Consider the following 24,301-nt stretch of genomic DNA (forward strand, 5'->3'; position numbering starts at 1 on the left):
TCTCATTAATTCTACATCCTCCCATTGCTGGTTTAGGAAATAGTGTACACATGACGATAGCTACGCTTCATATCTACCCTGTCATTTCTTATGAAACACTGTGTTTTGATGCATTTCCCCTCAAACCAGCTTCAATCTGAATTGAGAAAAAGAATCTGAGTTTTAAGCCGGTGATGTGACAAAAGTGCTGCTGCAGCTGTAAAACAATGCACATTGAAATATATTGCTGCAACTTATCAAGGTATAATAGGGCTATTTATAGAGCACAGCCTTCATTTAAAATCTCAAGAAGCACACATAAGAGCAAAAGTAATGAACAACATCCAACAGCATAGGGAGAACATTTCTTCAACAACCAAGGGGAGATAGGGGATTATATATTATATATTCTTTTCTTCAAGCCACTTTGGTGAGCCTGAAGTCTCCGGAGATTTGTAAAGCTGTCACCCTTTGCATAGGCTGCACACGATGAGTGAAACTGCAGAGCTGACGTCCATCGAGCAAGACCCGAATCTGCTGATGCTCGCACAAGAGCTCCATCTGAAAAAAACAAAGGAGATCCATGGGTGGCAGGGGCAGAGCCTGACATCAATCCCAATAAAGTTGGGCACCCACAAAATAATGAGTCGCAAGCTTATTGATTTCAATGGGATTTGATTATGTATAGATGCTTTTGAAAATGAATTGAAAACATTATACTGGAAGATCCACTTAAATGACAACCATATTTTATTATGACTTGACAGCCTAGAAATATCTTTATAAATAAATAAATGGTCTTCCTTTGATCCTGTAAATACAGATGGAGCAAACAAAGGACATGTTTATTACAAACACGACCACAACTTTAGTTCCAAGCACCTATAGTTAGATGATCTGAACAGTTGAAAAAGAAAATCTGCCCAAAGCCTTGGAGAGCTGCTGTCAGTCAAAGGAGACCACACTGGGCCAGAAGATCTTAGGCAGTTTATATATATATATATATATATATATATATATATATATATATATATATATATCGACATATCTATCTCCCATACTATCAAGTAAAATTACCTTAAATGACTCCCCTGCTGTAAATGGGAAGTAGGGAATGGTCTTTTCCTCTTTACCCCATTTCCCAGCAATCCGTGAATTCCGGACAATGGATTTCTCAAGAAAGCTGACCGCAAGCAACAGCCCAATGTCCAGACTGGCATCCATGGGATCACAGAGCAAAGTCACTGAAAAACTTGAAGGAATGAACATGTGATAAGTAACGATTCAGCAATCTAACATGATAGTGAGCTCATTTATCCCATGCTGTGGCATTATAATGTCATATTTGTTTCCAGGGTAAGTATGGCCTAGTCTAAGGATGTGAAACCTGTGGCCCTCCAAATGCTGTTGGACTGCAGCTCCCACCATCCTTCACCATGGGCCATGCAGACTGGGGTTGGTGGGAGCCCAGCAATGTCTCTAGAGGGCCACAGGCTCTCCAACCCTGCATTAAATGCTTACCTCCAGCTGCAATTGGAGAAAAGTAGCTAAACTGCACTGGCCTAGACCCCGAAAAAGCCTTATGAGAGCTGTCCAGAAATATACATCAGATATGACACACAGCCTGCCTTTATAGTGTGACATCATCATAGTGCCCTGTAAGAAACAGCACAGATATATGAAGCAATGAAGCAAATTTTAAACACCTGACCAGACATGCAGATTAATTTTCCTTCAGCACCAGGGATAGCTTCTTGCACTGCACATAAAGCAGCAGGCTAGATTAGAGGGACAAGGCAGAACAAAACAGCAACAGAGGAAACAGTTGGGTTCCCGCTTTCTGCCTAAAGGCAGGGCTGGCCTTGTGCATGGGGCATCATTCTGGGAATGCTTCCTCTGGGAACAGCTATTTCTCCTCCATCTTTGCATCAGAAGTGTTGGAATGATCCAGTCAAACAAACAAATATAGCAAAATTACGACCCCTTTCCCCTGCCCTCCCAATGGGAAGGATGGAAGCACACAGCACTGGCTCATGCAGAGAGGCAATAGAGAGCCTTGGTGACGGTAGAGGCAATTCTGTGATTAATCAGGATGATTCAGTGCTCCAACCACAACTGAAGCAGAGATGGGTCAGCAGGATTGCCCATCCCCAGTGAAGGCGAATTGGAAGGAGCATGCAGAGTTCCAGCAGGCAGCCACCTTTCTGAGTGATTACTTTGGGTTCACAGGAGACTTAATTATGGAATGTTAGAATGGGAAGAGACTAGTGTCTGGATGTGTGAGCTAAGAATGGTCAGTTATGCTCTGCTGAGCTACAGTGCAGAAATAGTGAATTATGTTGAGTGCTCCTCTGATGTCCTCCATATTGTAATCTTAAATAAAGATGACAATGCGATCTCTCCCTTTTTACCCAGCTAATGCTATTCCTCAATAGATCTGCACCTATAAGCAATTTTTGCCAGATACATCCATGAAGCAGCTGCTAGAATGCCAGCTGACACACTTGCCTCTTGGGGGCAGGGCATATTACCCCCATGATAGTGATTTTCATGGTTGGCCTTAGTCCTCCTTTAATCTCACCGACGTATTTCTCCACCTAATGGGGGGAAACAATAATTCTGAATATGTGTTTGAAAACGACACCTGTACAATAAAATACAAATTTGCATATTTATCTATTACTAACAGTATATGTACACAGGAGTTTTCTTCCTAGGACTAGGTGGACCTGTCTTTTAAGCTCTGCATTAAAAACAACTACATAGAAATCTGTCTTATACCAAGTCAGACTATTGGTCCATCTTGGTTGGTACTGGAATAATGTGACTGGCAGTGGCTCTCTAGGGTTTCAGACGGGGACATTCCCAGTCCTCTCTGGAGATGCTGGGGTTTGACCCTGGGACCTTATGCATGCAGAGGAAGTGCTCTACCTACAACTGAGCTACAGCCTTTCATCCAAAGAGCCACCCTGTAGGAGAAAGGAAAATGGATGTGAAGCTCAAACCTTTTAACTGGAGTTCACTGAGGGTTACACCCAGATAAACGTACACAAGATTGCTACCTTGGACTGTAGGTCTTGCTGAGGATTGCACTGCCTCATCAAAGCATTTCATTTTCAGACAGCCCCCTTGGCACTTGTCAAGGCCCTGACCCCTCTCAATTTTTTAAAGTAGTTTTTTAGGCTTTTGGTTGGTTGGGGAACTGACTTTTAGAAAGATTGCCTGCTTTTTTTGTCTCGGTTTTATCTGGGTGTTTTTTTTTGCGAGGACTAGGTGTTTTGCATGTTATGGGGGTCAGTGAGCATCACCTGTTTTTCTTCTGTGAAATGGATATTTATGGTACCTCCAACAGTTCCAAATGTACCCTCAAGCCCCAAAAGGTTGAGTGCCCTCGTTTCACACTTGGGTTACTCTAGACTTAATAAATGTGTAGTGAACAGCCAGTGTAATACAATGAATGTCGGACTGGAAATGGAGACCTGTGGCTGTATACACACAACATATATTTAAAGCACATGACTTCCCCTCAAAGAATCTAGGAACTGTAGTTTATTAAGGGTGCTGGAAATTGTGGTTCTGTGAGAGGTAAACTATAGTTCCCAGTATTATTGAGAAGGGAAGCTAAGTGCTTCAAATGTATGGTGTATACACAGCCCCGGAGTCAAATCCTCAGCTCTGAAGCTCACTAGATCAGTGTTTCTCAACCTTTTTTGGGCCACGGCACACTTGTTCCGTGAAAAAAATCACGAGGCACACCACCATTAAAAAGGTTAAAAAATTTAACTCTGTGTCGCCCTATATTATAATTATGACTGTAAGAAACACTTGCCAAATATTGCTTTCCGGCGGGTCAGTGCTGAGTATTGCCGGCCGCCAGGCTCGTTTGCACTGAGCTTTGGGAAAGAGTAGGAGAAATATTGCTTTCCGGCGGGTCAGCGTTTTTTATTGGCGGCCGCCAGGCACATGACAATGCAAATCGCCCTTCTCGTCGCCGCATGTCGCGGCACACCAGCCAGCGTCTTGCGGCACACTAGTGTGCCACGGAACAGCGGTTGAGAAACGCTGCACTAGATGACCCATCTCTCTCTTCCTAAGCTACGTCAAAGGGCTTTTGTGAGGATAAAACTGCAGGGGAGGACTCAAGTGATGAAACGGGAAATGCTTCCCCTGATCCTAAAGAAAGTGTAGTCTCCACTGACTTTCATTTCAAGAAAGCTGAACCCTAGGTAAGCACTGGAATTCCTGGAATTTCTCACCACTCAGAGATTGGGGTGACACATAACAATATGCCTCTTATTTCAGAACTATTCTGAAGCATTGTCTCTGGTTGTAAATACTTTGCCAGTTTTTGAAACATTACAATCTCCTCCCACCCCGCACCCACTGCCAAATCCTGTTTAAGAGAGATGGCTACTCAGCAGGGATGATGCACCTGTGGCCCTCCAGATGTTGATATATTAAAATGACCATTGGCTATGCTGGCTGCAAGTGATGGGAGCTCCTGAGTCCAACATCTGGAGGGTCACACCCCTTGCTCACTACAGGCATAGCAATCCTTCATTGAAACCTGCTTGAATACACCGAGGACAAAACTACTAATCTCAAATTCAGGCATAACTTTGAATTTTCCCCCTCTTTCCCTCTAGTCTTGTGGAGAGATGGAGTGAGGAGACCTATCGCATGAATACTTGCTAGACAATGAAAAAGCACTGATCACAGAATGGAATGTAATCTGGAATGTTTGAACTGTGTGTCCAAACACCTCCCAGAGCAATTATGAACTGCCAGTACAAGAATGTACTGGATGACTCTTAAGCTGTGCACACATGACATTTTATTCTAGAATTAAAGGAGACTGAGTGCTTGTTTTTCTCTACATAGTACACAAACAATCCAGATCTACTATTTGCTTCTGAAAAGTACTTATTGGAACTGGCTTCATTCCAAAAATAAAAGCTGCTTGCAGATTGATTCTGCACTGCACCACAATGGCTGCACAAACACTAAGCCATTTGTAGCATAAAAATATAGTGTTTTCTTAGTCTGGAATTGTTCATGCTTGTCCTTAGCATGCTGCTTTCAATCTAGATTGATTCCTGGCCCTGCCATCCGCAAGGATGGATGTGGTTACTTGATACGCATTTGAAAAAAGAAACGTTTTCATGACCGTCATTGGTTATGCTAAAGCCTCACAGTTGCAAAACATTTCCCATTTTCAATTTAACCAGTTATTTCTATAGAATCTTAATCTTAAAATGCCATCCATAAAAGGACTTTGCAGTAGCTTTTCTTGTGCAGCCTGGTTCTCAATGGGTTTACTCAGAAGTAAGTCTCACTGCATTACGTGGGAATTTATTATTATTAATTTTATATCCTGCCCTCCCTGCCAAGATGGCAAGTGTATGAATGATTTTTTTAAAATGAAAAATAAAAATGGGCTTAAAACAGTTTCAAACATCTAAAACAATAATGTTATCTCACAACTACTGTACCGGTAATAATTTCATGGTTGGCAGCAGTTCCATTGCCGAGAGGGTGGAAGAGGGTAGTTTACTACAACCCTGCAGTGCAGTTCAGAGAATTTATATCCTGACCTTCCTGCCAAGGTGGCAAGTGTATGAATGATTTTTTTAAAAATGAAAAATAAAAACGGACTTAAAACAGTTTCAAACATAGTCACTTAAGATGGTTAGAGAATCCCTTGGCCTATTTACAGTATGGTAAGTGGGGGAAATGAGGGACCCAGGTGGCGTTGTGATTAAACCACTGAGCCTAGGGCTTGCTGATCAGAAGGTCGGCGGTTCGAATCCCTGTGATGGGGTGAGCTCCTGTTGCTTGGTCCCAGCTCCTGCCAACCTAGCAGTTCGAAAGCACGTCAAAATGCAAGTAGATAAATAGGAACCGCTACAGCGGGAAGGTAAACGGCGTTTCCATGTGCTGCTCTGGTTTACCAGAAGCGGCTTTGTCATGCTGGCCACATGACCTGGAAGCTATACGCTGGCTCCCTCGGCCAATAATGCGAGATGAGCGCGCAACCCCAGAGTCGGTCACGACTGGACCTAATGGTCAGGGGTCCCTTTACCTTTACCTTTAAGTGGGGGAAATATATGCTGCTGTACTCGCAGAGGGGAACAGACTAGTTCAGTTTGTCTGGCCTCCCACTTTCTGAGCCCTCTTTTTTCTTTTTTTCTGCTTCTGATTTCAGTGCATCAGAAGCACTTAATAGCACTCTGTCTGAACAATGTGGATGCTACAGTCAACTAAGACATTTACGGGATTACGGTAGCACTGGCAGGCCAATGCCATGTCTGGTTCTCTCCCCCCCCCCCCCCCAGGATTCAAAGAGATATACCGTAACTTTAAAATGAATAAGTTAAATAAAAACTCTTTCGCCGCTTCCTCTTTACATACTTGCACAAATAAATAGGCTTGCAAGAAAGTAGAAAGTAGGTTTTTTTAATACTTACAGTTGTGCACTTTTCATTTTCCGTCATCTTTTTTTGGCCTGTTACACTCAGGCCTTCTTAGAAGTCTATGGAAAAAGTTTTGTTCTTTTCCTGCCTATAAGCAAAACAAACAAAAGAGCCAGAATAGAGGATGTCGTGGGGAACATTATCTCTAGCAAACACCAGTTAGACACCACCCATGCACATAGCTGAGTCACACAACAGTCAACATCTTCAGATGGATGCCAGACAGAGTTAGAGGGAAGAATATTTGACATAATGCTTTGGGAATAGGGGGATTTGTTCATTTTGCCATTGATCAACCAGTAAGTTTCAAAGACTGGCTTAAGAGGTGCAAGAACAACAACAGTTTTTATACACATATAATAGAGGATATACTTGTACCACAGTTGTTTAATAGTGGGTAGACCAGCAGACGACACAGCAATTTCTTCAAGCAGTTCTTTATTCATAAGCTGGAACAGACTAACTGGTAGCTCAGCCGGCCTGCTTTTATAGGCAGCCGGCTGACATTATTGTAACATTGTAACAACAACAACAACAACAACCACCCAGGGTTTCCTGCCTGCCAGGGAGTTGTTGCAGCTACTCCTGAGTAAAGACGCTCCAGTCCGTTGTGTCTTTAAAGGTTTTATTGTGCATGCTATTTACAGTGCAGAGATAACAGAAAACATGACCGCTTAGTCACTCTCAGAACCCGGCAATGGCATCCGCCAGCTTTGGGGCGGGCATAATAACCTGGGCACCCCGATACGCCGCCCCTTCACCCTGCGTTTGGGTGCGTGGAGCAGTGTTCCTTCTTCCCCTTGCTGGCTAGGACGGTGCCTGGGCTCCGACACTTCCCTGACGCCTCCTCTCCTAGATGGTCAGAGTGGTGCAGGGGCTCCGATACGTCGCTGAACCCTTCTTCCACCGTCTGTTCTCCACAGCGTTGCCAGGACTCTGATGCCTCGCTGAGCCTTCCCCCTTCCATTCCGCTTCCCCCTGACCCGCTACTAGCGCTGTCGCTAGTCAGGATGATGGGGGGAGGCTCCCTGTAGGGAGTCCCCCTGACACTGCCTAAACCAGGCATCCTGAAACTGCAGCCCTCCAGATGTTTTGGCCTGCAACTCCCATGATCCCTAGCTAACAGGACCAGTGGTCAGGGATGATGGGAATTGTAGTCCAAAACATCTGGAGGGCCGAAGTTTGGGGATGCCTGGCCTAAACTAACTAACGAAGACCTGAGTGAAAACTACAGTATATTCCTGCGTATAAGACTACTTTTTAACCCAGGAAAATCTTCTCAAAAGTCAGGGGTCGTCTTATACGTCGGGTCGTATTTCTTATACAGTGAGTATATCCCAAACTCTATATTTTAACTGGAAAAGTTGGGGGTCATCTTATACGCCCAGTCGTCTTATAGGCCGGAATATACGGTATATAAACTATCCCCCTGCTGGCCCAGGGTGAGAACTTCAATACATAACACTTGTCACACATAATGGAATAGTGTACAGTATAAATAAATAATGCCTGTGAGTACTGTACATGAAATTCATTCTGTTGAACAGCACTAAGACTGACAATAAGGCTGAATGGCACCAATGAAATGAAAATATAACAAGTTTTTTCACCCTACACATCACAATCCTATACATGTACAGTCAAAAGCAAGTAACACTCAATTCTTCAGGACTTACTCCCAGGTAAGAGAGATTGCAGTCTTCATTGACCTAACAAGTTATTTGCTATTAGAAGCTCTAATAATAAACACTATAAAAAGTCAACATCATTTCTCCGTTAAGGACCCTCGCCTGTATGCTCTGCTTTCTTAAATGTCAGTCACAGCTATCACTTGCTTCATTGGCTAGCAACATTAAAATATGACAGTAGGCTACAGTAGCTTTTTTTAAAAAAAGAAGAATGGCTCGGAAGGCCAGCACATTTTGCCTGATGGGACATTAGCTTATTTTATTTTTTATAACGAAAGCTAGGGATCCGGCCAGCTAGTGGAATAAAGGAGGACTGTATGGTAAATCTGGGTAGATCCCAGCCAACCGAACTAGAGAGGATGAGGGAGAACGTGATCTTCGGATGAATACATTTTTTTTAAAAAAAAATGAGTAAATAAATTGTACGTTATGCGGTCCACGAGCGCCTGCCTTTCCAGACACGTGATATTTTTGCCCGCTTGAGAGATGGCAACTGTTGGGCTTCCTTGCCCTAGAGAAAGATGGCGTCCCCCTTGTCCAATAAGCCGGTTGTTCCGCCTGCCGTTTCGATCACCTGATTAGCTTTTCAACATGGCCGCGGCAACAGGACTTTATTCTTTCTGGGAGTGCAGGTAGCGCCGATGACAGTAGGATAAGCTGCTGAGGCGAGGCGAATGTATATTCTACTGGTGGTTGGACCTCTCTTCCAGGTGGGTCTTATGCGAGGCACGAGGTGCTGGTTCCCTGCCTGCGCTGCCTTTACATGCCGGGGGGAAGTATGGGGAGGGTGGGGGCGAAAGGGAAAAGTCCGCTGGGTGAGACGAGACTCGGAGGAGGACGCAGGAGAGCCTCCTGCCGAGGGTACTTAGGCGGAGCAGTTCAGATGAGATGGGCATGGCAGCTCGCTTGCCGAGACGAGCAAGGAAGGCACTAGTAGATTGTTGCGGGTGGTTATTTAAATATATCCAGGCTTTTAAATTAACAGTTGCCCACGTGATGAGAGTAACCTTTTAGCAAAGTTGTCAAGTATAAAAAGCAGCCACGGAACGTCAGCGCTACATTCATTTGCCCTCTTTGGAGTCAGCTCTACTGAGCTTGCTTGGTGGGGCGTAATTCTGCGTGAAGGTACCTAGACCAGATACTTTTAAGCTTGATACTTGAATACCGTGTTTCCCCCTTTTTAAGGCGTAGTCATAAAATAAGCCATAGCAGCATTTCTAAGCATTTGAGAAATATAAGCCGTACCCTGAAAATAAGCCATAGTGATAGGCGCTGTGCGGAATAGAGCACTGAGCTCCCCGAGTCAGCAGCAGCAACGCCGGCCGCAGCAGTGTTTGCTGAGTCCTTTCTTGCTTTTGGGACTTGGTTACTGTGCTGGCTTGGGATGGTGTGTGTGCAATTGCTGTTGCTGCTTCGTGTTTTTCAGCCAGATTCTCTGGGTTCTAAGCACTTTCCCCCGTTTGTTTGTGAAGCAGCACTCGGCTGCAGCCCTTGCCTCTCCCGGCGGCTGCATGAATGCTCGATCCCCAGGAGGCTGCAGTTGATCGCTATCTCCTTTTCCATTTCTTTTGTCTTTGAGCACCCGGCCCCACCCCCTCTCCCCTTCGTGGAATGAAGAACGGAGTTTTAGAAGCATTTCCTCATTATAAAAAAAGGTCAGGAACTTTTACTTTAACCTCAAAAATGGGATATTTCCTCTCTCTAAAAACAACTCTGACCTGAACACCAATAAAACGGGGGTAGATCACTTCCAGTTTATAAATCCGCAAGTAGATCGCAGTCTCCTGGAAGTTGGGCTCTATACTTTGGCTGATTGCAAGCCTTTGCATCTTTAAAAAACAAAAACCATGCGCTTCTCAGTCTTAATTTTCCTTTAATTCACCCCCCTATACCCTCCTCCAACCATTGCCTCCTTCCATTCCTTACCCCCCTCCCTCTCTCCCCACTTCCCTCACTCCTGTGCGATCTCATTTAGTCATATACTTGCTTTTTCTGTTGTGTTGTCTATTTTATATTTAATATTATTACCCTTTATGATGTTACTTTTTCCCTTGCGATAATTATTATTTTTTATCTTTAACTTTCCTTTCCATATTTTTCCATATATAACTCAACACTTTCCCATTCCTTCTTAACTCTTTGGATAGAGTGCCCCCCCCCTATTATTGTTGTTAATTTTACAATTCCTGGATTTTTTATGCTACAGGGCTATGGGGCTTCACTATTTGACCCCCCCCCCAGGTTGGGATTTTTAAAATAGTTCTGTGGGTCCCAGGGCGCAGAATCACCCCCGATCCTTTCCTTTGTCTAAACAGACCTCTTCCCCCCTGACTTTGGAAGGCTGTGCTTCAAGGGTGATACCAGGGGTTTTTTAAGACCTGCACCTCTTAAGGATTGTTACGGTCCATAACTTCCATTGCTTTCTACAGGGTTGGGGGTTTAAAGCACTGCCACCCCACCCCACCCTGCAGGCGCTCGGAACTGGCAGCGCCAACAACGCGCCCAGCAGCGCGCAGAAGAGAGCACCGAGCGTCCTGAGCCAGTGGGTCCCAGTTGTACCAGCACTTTAAAAAAAAGACACCCCCTGAAAATAAGCCACTGCGTGTTTTTTTGAGGGAAAAAAGTTATAAGACGGTGTCTTAAAAAAGGGGAAACACGGTAGTAGTGCCTGTCAAGGTACTTCTTTAAGAAACTGAAATGTGAATTAGAGCAAGTTGCATGATCAAGGGGGGCTTGATTCATCATAGATTAGCTGGGTAAAGTTTATTTGGCAGTGGAAAGTTTCCCACAGAGCAGTTAAGTCAGATGTGGCACCATAAGAACTGTTCAGCTATAATAAATGAGCCCTGGTTTATTAATGAGTCCACTAGATGACTTTGGTTTTTTTTAACCTGCAGGAATAATTCTTGCTGGGCTAAAAGGTTTTGCTCATCTTAATGCAGAATTTGCTAACCCTCTCTGGCTCTGGCTCAGCCCCACCCCCCCTCAGAGATCTCCATATCCTCACAAAGATTTAACCCCATTATAGCTTCCGTTGCACCCATACTGTCCCCTGTATTTCCACTCAAGATAAGCTTAGTCTCTCAACTTGCTATTGTTAGGCCTGAGGGAAGGCTAGTCAGCTGCAGTTTCCACTTTCCTGTTTTCACTCTCACCTCTTTACCTGCAAATGTTTTGACGGATTTTCAATGAGCAAACAAGACAATTGCTATTCTTGTTACAGTATTTTATAAAAGTGTTTTTTGTTTTGTTTGTTTATGTGGACAATCAAATGTATTAGTGTTAGATGTCTGTCCTGCTAGACATTCTAACTTTGTGTAGGGAAAGACATAATCTTTCTGTAGATTTCCATCTCTCATTTTAGGAAGTGCATTGTAAGTGAATGTTTGACAAATATGATTTCAGAATAGGATCTGATGAGTTCTAATCTTTTGTTTGCATTTTGAAGCCGGAAGATGCATCCATTTGGTAAGGAGGAATCTGCATCCCTGGAACAGCTCTTCTGGTTTTTTTGTGATTGTGTGAAGAGGGAAGACTGGGAACTTGCACAGGCCTGCATTCCTCAGTTACACCGGTGGCAGGAAGATGGCTGTGAAAAAGTGGAAAAGATCCTTCATGCTCTAATAGTCTGCCCTTCTCATATGAGGTGAGCGCTACAGTGACTTTTGGTAACTAACAGTTGAAAGTAGAAAAAGTGCGTGAAAGTTGAAGTTGCAAGTTTTAAAATATTACAGTGCAGTGCTATACATAGATGCTCTGAAGTAAGTCCCATTATTTTCAGTGGGGCTTTTTCCCAGGTAAGTGAATGGAGCCTTAAAGTGCATTTTAAATGTGTTCCTTATTCATTTCAAAAGGGCAGCAGTGTTAATCATTTCCAACGCTATTAACAAAGATTATTGACTAAGAAATTTATTATGACATAGACTTCTGTCAACTCCAATCCTGAATAGCAAGTATTTGCAGAAGGGAAGCGTGATTGTAAACTTTGATGAAAGAAGGAAGTGGAATGCAGAAATGTGCAGATGGTGAGAATCACATAACAGTGACGATTCACAAAAAACAATGTTTGAAAACACAGGTATCCTGACATTTGTAAGTCAGTTATTACATGTAATGTGATGTCAAATGATTTTGGCAATTCCATAGACAAGCAATAGTACTGAACCTCTTGATATACAGTACTGCCATTTACTGCTTTCATCTTGTAGTCTCCCTTTGAATTTCCTTTGTTCAAGGATGGATTTGATTGTGGTAGAGCTTTGAGCACCATTGCTTTGGGGGTTATGAGCTGCTCTTTTTAAGGCTGCAGTTCAAAATCTACTGAGATTTTTAGATAAATGAATTTAGTATAGAAAATGACTAATTTTGGGATATCTCCTTGTAGGTGTGGATCGAACCGTAGTCCTCAAAAACTTGCTTGGTTTTGGCTCCTTGTTTTGCAGACTTGGCTTGCATGGGAGCAGGTAAAAAAATACTTCTGTCCTTATTTGAGAAATTTTGTAGATAAGAAAATACTTCTGTCCTTATTTGAGAAATTTTGTACTGCCTAATGAAGTTTGAGAATTGCTGCTGTTTCAGTAATTACAAAAAAATAAAAATAAATCACAAGACCATTAAAGAAGACTTTGGCTATGACTGTAACATTATGCTCTTCTTCAATTGATTTGCTAGTGCAAGTCCTGTTGATATTCTGAATGGATAGGCCACAATGCAAAATAGCTACCTTTGTTCAAATAGCAAAATGATGCATATGATGATGCTTTCTTTTCAATTATTGCAAAACACCAGTGGCAGTTCTAAGTTTTTGATGTCCCTGCCCTTGTGCATTGAAAGGCAGACTGACATGCAGAACTTACACAGATATAGATTCTGTCATGGGGATAAAGTGATAAGAAAATCCTCTGCTTCGTTTCTGTGTGCTAAGCAGCTGGTATAGTCATAGAAGTTGACCTAGTAAGAAAGGTGGCAGTCTTACTGAATCAGTGGGGCAAAAACATTCTTTTAGATTTGGCAATGCCCTTGCCCCTGCCGCTGGCAAAAGCACCACCCTCCAGCTCTCTGCAAGGTTCCCATAAATTGTTCCCTTAGATCAAGCTTCCTCAAACTCAGCCCTCCAGATGTTTTGAGACTACAATTCCCATCATCTCTGACCACTGGTCCTGCTAGATAGGGATCATGGGAGTTGTAGGCCAAAAACATCTGGAGGGCTGAGTTTGAGGAAGCCTGCCCTAGATTGTAGCTGTCATCTTTAAAACTAATTGAACCAAATATTTGGTTTATAAGTACTGGCAAGTTGTTGGCTGAATCCCTGTCTATTTGAAATTAGTCTATTTGAGCAGGAAGTATCAAAGTAGACTGGGAAATAAGTTGCAATCTCTGCCCAGCTCCTAAAAGCTTTAAAACATCTAAAATGTCTGCCAAGAAGCGCTCACTAGATATATTTTATTTGCATACCTATTATAATACATATCATTCCAATTTCTGTTCTCTCTATTCATTCCAGAAAACAGTTCCAGAAGCTCTCCAGAGAGAAATTGAGTTCTTGCTTCTCCTAGAAGAACTAGAAAAGGATGTCTCACATGCTGTTCTAAAGGTGTGATTACTTCTTGAGGGTGAACTTGGTTCAACAGATGTTACATTTAATGTTGCTCTTATGTGTGCAAAGCTCGTGTATGAACAACAAATACAGCTGAGCAGTACAGCCCTGAGATAATTCCAACTCCTGGAATTCATATGAAATGTGGGGTGATCCAGGAGTTAGCTGGCTGTGATTCAGATGAGCAGTCACCGCTTCACTTTTTGGTCTAAATCCATGCATATTTAAGTGAACTTTGTGTGGCTTGTTCAAAAATATATAACCTATGTAACCTAGTTTTCTTGAGTGTTTTGATGGTCATCTCTGTGGATGTTTGCCAGCGAGGCTTCCCCCTTATGCTTAGGTTTATTGCCAGTCAGCTCCAGCCTTCTGAAGATGATTGATTATTGGGAATTTCACTGATTCCTTCAAGGGGAACAGTCATACTTTGGATGCATTAATTTGGGGAAGGGCCAAGCTGAGTGGGAAAGCACACGCTTTTCATGCAATAGGCCCCAGGTTCAAATGCTGGCAGCTCTAGGAAGGGTTGGGGAAGAATCTTGCTTGAAACTCTGGAGAGTTGAGGCCAGTCTGTGTAGGTTGTACCAAGCTTGATGGACCAGTGGACTGACTTGGTATAAAATATATTCCTATGTTACAATTTTATCTTATTATCACTTTGTCACCTCTCTTGTGAAGGTTGATGGTTGTTTGTTTTTAACCTAATATGTATTAGATGTTGGATTCTGGACCTTCCAACATAACTCATAAACAACAGTTGGGAAACTGCCTGCCTTTGTGTAGTAAAATTGTTAGGCCCACTTCAATTCCAGAAAAGTTGTTCAGTTTTAAGGTCCATAATGAAGTATTGTTCAGACTGCTAGTGGATCTGCATAGCTCTGTCTTCTAGTCCAAAAGGTCTAGGTAATAGGGAAAGTTCTGAGTCTTAGTGCCAAACTCTTAGGCTTCTCAGTTTTTTCCTGTAAGTGCTTTGTTTTCAGTTCTGGACTGGATATTACCAACCTGAGATCAAATACCAAATGGTTCAACTGATTTAATTTTTTCCAGGAACACTGTTTATGAGTTCTACTTGTTTTAAGAGGTCACCAGTTTATTATTGATATTATTGCATCCTATATTACCACATCATTCTACTTGTGTAAAAAACTTCATTAAAGAAAATGAATGTTTGTGGAACAGAAAGGTGCTCTAGGATCATGTGTCATGATTTTAAAAATGGAGTCAGAAACTCACGTGACTCAGACATCTGTAACCAGCTACATAATGGCTGTGGTGAGAAACCCCTTAAATAGGACTGAAAGAAGAAGAGAAAATCATGCGGCTTTCTGTACAAGATGCAGCTGGTTTAGCTTCCCTTTGAAAATGTAACTAACTTTTGATATGGCTTTCTGAAACCTTCACTTCATTATTTAAAGCTGATAACTATTGCTTTGATTTTAAAGTTCTCCCTGGCCTACTCTTTAGGTGTAGAATGAATTTACAAGAGAGGCTAGCACGTGAAAATATTTTGATAATGAAATGCTTGATGCTCATTCTGCCCTTTACTTGTTTAATAGTCAGGTTCATTAGTTTTCTTGCAAAGAAGCTATTTCCTGGCAAAAATGAAGGAAATCTAACTAGGGTGTGACAAGTGGGATAGAGTGTCTCTGATTGGGAGTGGGGGTTATAATAACCTGATAATTCATATTTATCAGCAGGAGCAGCATGGGGAGAAAGGGAGTTTCTCCACTGCAGGGGTGGGGAACCTTTGGCCCTCTAATTGCTGGACAGCACCACCATCCCATCATTTATTTCTCCTCTTGTTTCTGTCAATTTTGCATCTTCTTGCTGATTTCTTTTTAATAGCTATAAGCATTAATAGTGTTTGCAGTTCTTGTTCTTTGGCCTAGATAGCAGACAATGGCCCAGTTCACACAGGAGAATTAAAAAGATCCTCGCTGTGGCCAGACATCTCTGCTTCGCTGTAGCAACTATCGGTTCTACAGTCATCCAGAGAACCTAATTCCAGTTCTTCTCTCTGTTCTATCACCATCAGCTCATGCATTCTCTGCCACTTAGGGGATACTTCTTGTAGCACCAGAGAGGAGCAAGGAAGTCTCAGGGACCCAACAACATTTCTTCTCTGGTGCTCCATGAAGAATCCTTGTACTATGGATGATGAGAAAGCAGGTAGGAGGTGGCTGCAGTATGCAGACAGAGCTGGAATGGGGCTGTCTAGCTGCAGATGTTTAACTACGTTTGGGGCTCTCTTAGACCCCCAGTGTAAACTGGGCCAATGCTGTTGACAGCTCCTCCATATTTTATATATCTGCTTACCTCTTTACGTCTCTCAGTTGTATTTGTGGAAAGAATCTTCTGTTAATCCAGCTATTTCCCCAGGAACTATATGAAGCTTTTGGAAACAGGCATGGGCCAAATAGGAAGCCAAGAGATGGAGCCGTGCAGCTGTTCAGTGCCGAGGTGTTCTCTGCCCTCCGAAAGATGCTGTTGCAGGCTCCTCGGAAGCTGCAAGCCATCTTGGAGCTTCTCCAGAAAGACTCTGCTGAGCAGAGCTCTTCGCTCTCACACAGCGGCTCTCCACAACACATCTTCGTTGACTTTCTCTGGGAGTCCCTAAAATATTTGAAGCGCCTCCAGCTAAATCCAGAGTTGTCGGAATCTGGTGGGAGCGAGGCCATGGATGAAATTTATCGTGCCCTTGGCATGTTGAATTTGGAGGTGGAGAATCAGACTGGAGAGCTACGGCTTCTCTGCCGAGAACTTCTGGATGCCTGTTGGGCTGAGCGGAGCCCGCTGAAAGAGGAGAGGCTGCTCAGCTGTCTGCTCAGGAAAGACAGCCATGCCTTACTCAACCTGTTCAGCAGTGTATTCATTGAGAAGATGAGAGAGAAGCTGCTGGGACTGAAGTCACCTGGCAAAGGTTTGTTTAAATTTGCATGTTCTCTTTGCTGTGCAATGATAATTGTTGGCTTAGTTTAAGCAGAAGATAATTGGTGACTGTAGCTGAAATGTATAGAGAGACTGCCCATCTTGGTGCTACTCTGTGTCTTAACTATATGTGAAATTAACCCTACTTATGGGTGTTTCAGGTACATCTGAACAGCTGGATGTAGAGCGAGCAGTGATGGCATTGTTCTTGGATCGTGAACACGCTCATTCTTGGAAAGCTGCCTATTTCTACTGCCTGAGCAGCAACAAGCACTTTTTGGAACAAATTCTGGTAAATCACTTATGAGACATTCACATAGGAGGAGTTGAGTAATGGATCGTGTGGCTGCCAATGTTTCTGAGTTAGGCAAAGAACTTTGTGAAGTCACTACCAGCGTTATCATCAAGACCTTTGGCAAATGTGCTGCAGTTTTAGTGGCTTAGTAGTTAGGTAAACTGCAAACTAGTACTCTGTGTGCTTTATGTAGATGCTTACTCTGATTCATGGTGTAACTTAGGTTTTTCTTTCTTGGATTTGTTTATTTTTGAAGGTGGGCTTACCTATCTAAATCAAGGGGCTTGCTACGGGTAACACCCTTCATATGTTTTGAAATGGTGCCTCTGAAAAGGTCTGAAACAAGAGTGTAAATAGTGTATAAAGGTGAATGGGATTTAAGTGAGTTGAAGCACTTAATATAGATATTAGCATCTGCTTCTGTGGAGTCAGGCTGAACGTCCACTGTAAGTACTGTCCAACCCAATTGACAATAGCTAGCTCTCTGAGATCTCAATAAAGGGTCTTTGTACCCAAGATGCCCGCGATTAAACATGGAACCTTGACGCATACAAGGCATGCATTCTTCATAGCCATAGTCCCTTTGAATTGGTCCATGCCCAGTACAGGTTTTGGATCATCATTATGCTAGAATGATTTGTGTCTACATAAAATGCTGAAGGGAGTTATTTGGAACTAAGAGAGAAGGGTAGTGATAGCACTTTTTATCCATACATTTTCCAGGGGCTGCTTCCCTACAGGCCATAGGAACAGAACATGAAAATTCTCTTAGAACTGTTTTTAACATTTGCAATTTTAACTCTCCTTCCCACTCAGGCCTTCTACAGTCTTAAAACAAACAAGTGGTTCTTTTCTCTAGGGTACAGCATTAACTTTATTGAAAAGGGAAGACTTCTCCAGCCTCAATGGTTTACTACGGCAAGAATTCAGCCACCTCAGTCGCCTCCTGATATTGTTAGGGTGGACTCAGTGTCACAGTTTAGAATCGGCAAAAATGCTGCTGTGGACTCTTCACAAATCTCAGGTATGTCAGGCCTCATTAAGCCTGTGAGGGAAGGCACAATGTTTTCCCTTGCTTTGATTCCAGTCAGTTTCTTAAGAAGAGGAATTGGAGGGCTTTTCTTTTTTCTTTTGCTTTGAATGGATGCAAACCTATTTCTTTTTAACAGGATCTCCACAATGACTCAGTATTAAAAGACTTCTGTGATGGACTATGTGCCCAAGTGGAAGTTCTTGAATGGTGTATTCAGCAGAATAGGTAACAGCATGGTGGTGGTGGGGAAACCTGTTGAGAATTGTGCACAATGGCTGGAGAAAACATAAAATTCATTTGATTTACAAATGTTCTGCAAGGATGGATGTGCACATCGTGGGTGATGTCCATGAGGCCTGGGGAATGTGTGCAATGGCCAGTTGCTACACACATTAAGCACTCAACTTACATTCCCCATAACAGGTATCTAAAAGACTTCATGCAGACAAATCAGAGTGTTGTGAATCCTTCTCTTGAAAAAATGTGAGGTTACAAGCTAATCTTGCTGCCACTGAAACAAGGCTTCTTTTCTCATGCAGTAATATTATCCCAGAGAAGGTTCTTCTGCAGCACCTGCACAGTTTGGAATCCCACTCATCCCTTTACTTTCTGCACCATCTTACTAATCTTGTGGCCCTGAACGAAGAAGCTGTCACTGAACTTCTTCAGGCAATTCCAGCCAGGGACACAGAAGAAACTCAAGGTAGATTGGTGTGTGTGTGTGTGTGTGTGTGTGTGAGGCGGCTGTAGATATGGCCAAGTGTCCATCTAACCTGTTTGTTGGATACACTATTGTTTGTCATGGCAAGAAGGGCTTTGCTAGAATTTTCTTTTGCGTTTCTAAGAAATCTTGGCTTAGTGTTGCCTACGAACCAGAAACTGTGGTTTGAAAGAAAAGTATGGTCAATTAAAGAAGCCAGCTTCATAGCATTTAGTTTGATGTTGGCTTGTTTAAAGTCTCTGGTTCCTACAGAATGCTAAGCCACGATTCTTTGAAACTGAAAGCAAATCATGAACTGGTGTGCAGGGTTTTTTGGGTGATATTAATAGCCAATGTATATGGGGATGAGGCAGATGGGGACTGTGGCGTGTGAACTGCAAGCCTTTGCCCCTGCTGTGGTCCTCATTGGAACCGTGTGTGTGTGTTTATTGTTTCAGGGGGGAGGGTCTCCCACTGGTACAATTCAAAGCTCTCTTCTCATTGTGAAATGAAGGTATAGGCAGGGACAATTCCTGTTGGGGCTGCAATGAGGGTAAAAGGTTAAAGCCCACATCCACTCACAATACAGCCACAATCTGTTTCTTTATTTTTCCTTCTCTCCCTCAGACACACACACAACCCCGTGTGCTACACCAGTTGTTGGTCTGCAGTTTCTCTAACCTTGTTTGGGATTGGGTGGGAGCACCGATTCCAGGCTTTGGAAATGTTAATAACTTCCCTATAGCTGAACAAACTCACCTTTCCATTTCCCACTTTCTCTTTCTTTTTTTAGATTCAACGGCGATGGCAGCTTCCAGTCATTTGAGCCTGCGTCGCAATCTCATTCTTTTCCAGGCATTTTGTGCCATGAAATATGCCATATACGCCCTCTGTGTCAATGCACACAAAGATTCACATTGCAAAGACTGCAGGAACTTTTTTGTCAACGGCCCCCCTGAGGAGATGCCTGGCGAGGGCAAATCTGCAGATCAGACCCTTTGCCCAGGTCTGGTAGCTTCCACATACCTTGTAACAAAAGTCATTGTTGATTTTTATTCGATGTTCATCTACTTCTTTCTGCAGAACAAGACACACCTGAATAGGGTTTTCTATTTTTCAGAACTGTAATGCTGGTGCAGCAAGAGAGATTGCAATCTTCTGTGCCATCATTTCACCATGTTCCATGATCGGATGGGATGGTGTGCTTTCGTTCCTTTGCCCCATCAATTTCTTTGGCAGTGATATCTCCACTGGCCCAAACTTTGTAGGGGAAAGGTGGGGTTTATGGAAGGAGAGGATCGTCAAGTAATAATTTATGGATAAAGGTGTAGAAAGGAGTCCACAGGATCAGTAAGTGATTTCTAGAGGTGTAGGGCAGTGATGGCCAAACTTGGCCCTCCAGCTGTTTTGGGACTACAATTCCCATCATCCCTGACCACTGGCCCTGTTAGGGATGGTGGGAGTTGTAGTCCCAAAACATCTGGAGGGCCAAGTTTGGCCATTACTGCTGTTGGGTGCTCCAAAGTAGCAAGGCATTACTCCAGAGGTTTAGCTCTTTGGGTACCACACTCTGGCCCACTAAGCTGTAAGGATTTATGGAGGGGCTGGTGCCTTCTCTTTCTTCCACCCTCCCCTAAAGCCATTCATTGCTTCTGCAAGGAGATTTTATGCGTGCACAAACTGGAATAGGTGGACCATAATGTATAGGGAAGTATTACAGCGTATTTCCCTTTTTTTAAGCCCTTTACAGTTAAATAAAAATCCTTTTCAAGCTGAGTGAAATTGGCAGTTGCAATCATATGTAGGAGGTTTGGGTATACCAATGGGCTGATTTGTGGAGGCCTTCTGCTGAGAATTCACCCTTACTGTAGGAGCAATTGCGTCATTTTTTATTTTTACGAGTGTGTAAAATAGCACAACAGCTGTTGCACAAGGTCAAAATGTTAACTCTTTTCCTGATAAGCTGTGAATTGAATTATTTAATATGGGCTCACTGTTGAGGATAGCATTTGGATTATATTTATAGACTGCGCTAGATATGAATCCGTAGACTCCTTCTCTTTGACTCCCTTGTCCTAGTGCTGCTAGTCTAATTCTGCACCTTGTTTCTGTTATCTGGATGAGATGGGCTAATGTGTCAGGGCAAGAGCTGTAGCTTAGTGGTAAAGCACATGACTTGCATGCAGAAGGTACCGGGTTCAATCCCCGGAGTCTCTAGGGCTGGGAAGGACCCTCTCCCCGAAAACCCTGGAGAGCTGCTGCCAGTCACTGACTTAGACGGACTGACACTCTGACTTGGTCTAAGGCACAGCCTGCATTCTGTTTTTGGAAATGGCCAGTGCTACGTAAGTGATGTTGAAAATGGCCTCGGCCCAGTATACCTGAAGGAGCGTCTCCACCCCCATTGTTCTGCCTGGACACTGAGGTCCAGCACTGAGGGCCTTCTGGCGGTTCCCTCGTTGCAAGAAGCCAAGTTGCAGGGAACCAGGCAGAGGGCCTTCTCGGTAGTGGCACCTGGCCTGTGGAACTCCCTCCCATTGGATGTCGAAGAGAAAAACAGCTACCAGATTTTTAGAAGACATCTGAAGGCAGCCCTGTTTAGGGAGGCTTTTAATCTTTAATCAATTATTTTATTTTTCTGTTGGAAGCCGCCCAGAGTGACTGGGGAAACCCAGCGAGATGGGCAGGGTATAAATAATAAATTCTTCTTCTTATTATTCTTATTATTGAATGTCCAACTAAATGCTACCCATCCCTTCTTTATTTTGTGGCTGTATCAAAACCCTCAGTAGAGTTTTTAAGCTGGGGGCATTTAAGACAGGCGGCTGGGATATGAATGTTGCCTAATTTTCAGGCGCATTTCTGCATATTTAGCATGCAAACATTAAAGTTAGAACCTTTCCCCCCTCTTGAGTTTTGTTTTTGTAAACAATATACAACTTTATCATGCATACTCTTTTTATATGGAGTTAGAAATAAATGATATTTAGACTGGATATTGACATGCCTACATAGGTTTGTTATTTAAAGAGGTTTTTATATATTCTGCACCATCTGTGTGTCTATGTTGCTTTGCAAAGAACAGATATGATATGTCCCTACCCCAAAGAACTTACAAGGGGAAGTTCCTAGGGAAGTCATAAAATGTGATGGGGGAGAAGGTAGAAAGTGTAGAAGAAAGTGCTGGAGGAGGAAGAAGTGGAAGAAGACAGGGCTAGAGAGTTCAGGGTGCATGACGCCCATAGGGTAGTTACCTTTATCTTGAGCGTCCAGTCCTTGAATGAAGAGAGCAGGGGAAATAGTAAATCTGTTTCTAATGTTTTGTTTCCCCAAATGCAGATTATGCAGGTCTCTTTGCTCAGTATCTTGCCAAGTGCCAGCAGTTTTTAAGGACTGTCCCTGTTCCTCTACGCCTGGAACTCCTGGAGAACATCTTCTCCTTGCTCTTTGTCTCCTACAGCGACCTCTGCGGTGATGATCCCCACGAGGAGGGCAACACAGAAGAGTCTGTCCTTGAGAAAAAGAACTGTGCCGCCAGGAGGCTTGAGCGTTGTGCTAGCCAAGGCTCTTCTACCTCGGCGAGTCCACAGCACTCGGCAGAGCCCGGAAGGAGACTTGAGACATGCACTGCCTATGGTACACCTCACGAGTATCTCAGCATCCCAAAGCTGCATGATTTGCAGTCAGATCACAAGACATGTGAGTCCTTCAGCTGGAGCCATCTGGATTTGAAGCATTTCATCCGTGGCACCTCTGGGTTTTTAGCAGATGATGTAGCAATGGAGATCATTCTCAACATGCTCCAGGACCATCTGAAAGAAATGGAGGGCTCTTCCCCCTGGGACTCGAAGCATGTGGCTCAGGAAGAGCTTGCACTGCTGGACTGCTTGAATGTGTCTGCTAACAGAGATGGCTTTAGTTGTCGTGTGCAGCTGCTCTCCAAGTACCTCTCTGAAGCTCAGTGGCGGCACAAAATAGTGCTCAGCAACAGAAATGCAGGTAAGAGGTTCCAAGTGGCTTACTACTTCAGTGGCGCTTTGAAACGGGCAAGCAAGCAGCAAGAGCAGGCACCCCCAAACTTCGGCCCTCCAGATGTTTTGGCCTACAATTCCCATCATCCCTGACAACTGGTCCTCTTAGCTAGGGATCATGGGAGTTGTAGGCCAAAACATCTGGAGGGCCGCAGTTTGGGGATGCCTGAGCAAGAGACTTCATACCCTCAAGGAGCCAGGGAAGAAATAGAGGCACATATTCATGGCTCAATGTTGCGGCTAGAACTTAACTGATCCTTATTAGGATGTGCCTTGAGAGGGGTGGGTGGGGCCAGTTTGACAGGTGGGCAGGGCCAGCATCTCACAGGCAGCAAGATGCCTATAATGAAACCCCCTGCCTTTGTTATAGCAGCTGTTTCAGATGGCAGCACTTGCAATGCCTCTTTTGGCAAAGCCCTTACCTGCCCCACACCTGACTTAATGTATGACTCTGGGGCTAGGACAGGTAGAAGTGGTTTGCCCAAAATGGTTTCACCGGCCAAAGTCAAACGTAACCATCATTATTTTTGATGCTTGTCCCTAATTCTGGGCAGCTTACTGTGAGACTGCCTTAGAAGGTGCTTCTCTGTTGCCAGTAAGCCCATTCCATGTTTCCCAGTGCCCTTTTTAGCTTATCTACCACAAATCCTCACCATTCAGGTCCCTTCATAAATTCTCCAAGCTCTGCAAAATGTAGCTCTTACTGCCCATCCAGAAGTAAAATGTGTCAGTTTACATGGGGTTGTCAATCTGGTCCCTGCCGCCCACTAGTGGGCATTTCAGGATTCTAGCTGGGCGGTAGGGGGTTCTACGGCACAAGCTGAATCCTCCTTCCATTGAGCGCTGGTGGGGGGTAAGGAAATTTCACCATCAAGAAAGATGCATTAGTGGGCGGTAGGTATAAAAAGGTTGACTACCGCTGGTTTACACAATAGCTTCAATGTTGCGGCTAGAACTTAACTGACTGTTGCTCTTCTAGGAGGTCAACGTGTTCCCAGTAAAACATGTGGAAACTTAACCAGGGGGTCCAACTCAAAGAGAAGGCACAGCCCGTCTCAAAGGCCAAAGCCAGGTGAGGTGAAGAAAATGTGATAGAACCTTGTGTGCAGCTCTGCTCCCCTCTTTCAGAACTTTATGTCTGTGATTGTGGGGATTTGTGGGGCTGTGACCCATCATGGTCTACTAGAGCCCTGAATCAGATATCATTATTATTATTCAAAACAAAACAAAACTGATGATATACCGATAAAAGAAAAATCCATTATTTATTGGAATGTTTATGTGAACTTTATGGAAATTTAATTTACACACACACACACACACACACACACACACACACACACACACACAGAAAGAGAGAGAGAGAGAGAGAGAGAGAGAGAGAGAGAGAGAATAACTCTCAGTGCTCACTTTAGACTTGAGGCCAAAGAAAAACAAGTATCCCTATGTTGTAAGTGCTAGTCAGTGTCCTCTATGTGAGAGAGGAAGCCCCTCTGAGGCTCCCTCCGCAAGGCTTTATAAGCTATTCTTTTAACAATGGCTAATGGCCAAACAATCATATCAATGTTACTGGCTTCT

At 43.5% G+C, this 24,301-nt stretch overlaps 2 protein-coding genes across 5 annotated transcripts in view; one reads left to right on the forward strand and one right to left on the reverse strand.

Moving 5' to 3' along the window:
* Positions 1-236: 236 nt before the first annotated feature.
* On the reverse strand, positions 237-6,550 carry LOC118087386 (galectin-related protein A-like). 2 transcript variants are annotated; one of them, XM_035120018.3, is made up of 4 exons: positions 6,447-6,550; positions 2,488-2,576; positions 1,057-1,231; positions 237-540 (listed from the first exon to the last, which is right to left on the reverse strand). In XM_035120018.3, exons 1-4 carry the CDS (start codon positions 6,471-6,473, stop codon positions 397-399), a joined length of 435 nt encoding a protein of 144 aa, XP_034975909.1. In that variant the 5' UTR covers positions 6,474-6,550; the 3' UTR covers positions 237-396. The 2 variants fall into 2 exon arrangements, with proteins under 2 accessions (XP_034975909.1, XP_088525807.1); XM_088669681.1 differs by having other exon boundaries at positions 2,423-2,576.
* A 2,162-nt stretch (positions 6,551-8,712) lies between these two features.
* The window catches only part of ZFYVE26 (zinc finger FYVE-type containing 26), a 46,130-nt gene continuing 30,541 nt past the window's right edge, over positions 8,713-24,301 (forward strand). For 2 of the 3 annotated variants that reach the window (XM_088669691.1, XM_088669698.1), the window contains exons 1-12: positions 9,604-9,795; positions 11,589-11,786; positions 12,525-12,603; positions 13,644-13,733; positions 16,116-16,656; positions 16,826-16,956; positions 17,819-17,983; positions 18,129-18,217; positions 18,532-18,695; positions 19,486-19,698; positions 22,032-22,691; positions 23,703-23,795. In XM_088669691.1, coding sequence (XP_088525817.1) covers positions 9,752-9,795; positions 11,589-11,786; positions 12,525-12,603; positions 13,644-13,733; positions 16,116-16,656; positions 16,826-16,956; positions 17,819-17,983; positions 18,129-18,217; positions 18,532-18,695; positions 19,486-19,698; positions 22,032-22,691; positions 23,703-23,795 — 2,467 coding nt within the window. In that variant the 5' untranslated portion in view covers positions 9,604-9,751. Of the gene's footprint in view, positions 8,851-9,603; positions 9,796-11,588; positions 11,787-12,524; positions 12,604-13,643; positions 13,734-16,115; positions 16,657-16,825; positions 16,957-17,818; positions 17,984-18,128; positions 18,218-18,531; positions 18,696-19,485; positions 19,699-22,031; positions 22,692-23,702; positions 23,796-24,301 lie in introns of those variants that run through there. The other variant, XM_035113815.3, reaches the window with a different exon arrangement.

The sequence above is a fragment of the Zootoca vivipara genome, chromosome 1 (assembly GCF_965207765.1).
Source record: "Zootoca vivipara chromosome 1, rZooViv2.hap1.1, whole genome shotgun sequence".
Classification (NCBI taxonomy): domain Eukaryota; kingdom Metazoa; phylum Chordata; class Lepidosauria; order Squamata; family Lacertidae; genus Zootoca; species Zootoca vivipara.

Bases quoted from the DNA above. Each gene is read 5' to 3' on its own strand.
- LOC118087386 (XM_035120018.3), bottom strand. From the start codon at position 6,473: ATGACGGAAAATGAAAAGTGCACAACT. The intron at 2,577-6,446 runs GTAAGTATTAAA...TCCCCCCATTAG, and splicing joins AAAATGAAAAGTGCACAACT to GTGGAGAAATACGTCGGTGA. The intron at 1,232-2,487 runs GCAAGTGTGTCA...CATTCCTTCAAG, and splicing joins ATATGCCCTGCCCCCAAGAG to TTTTTCAGTGACTTTGCTCT.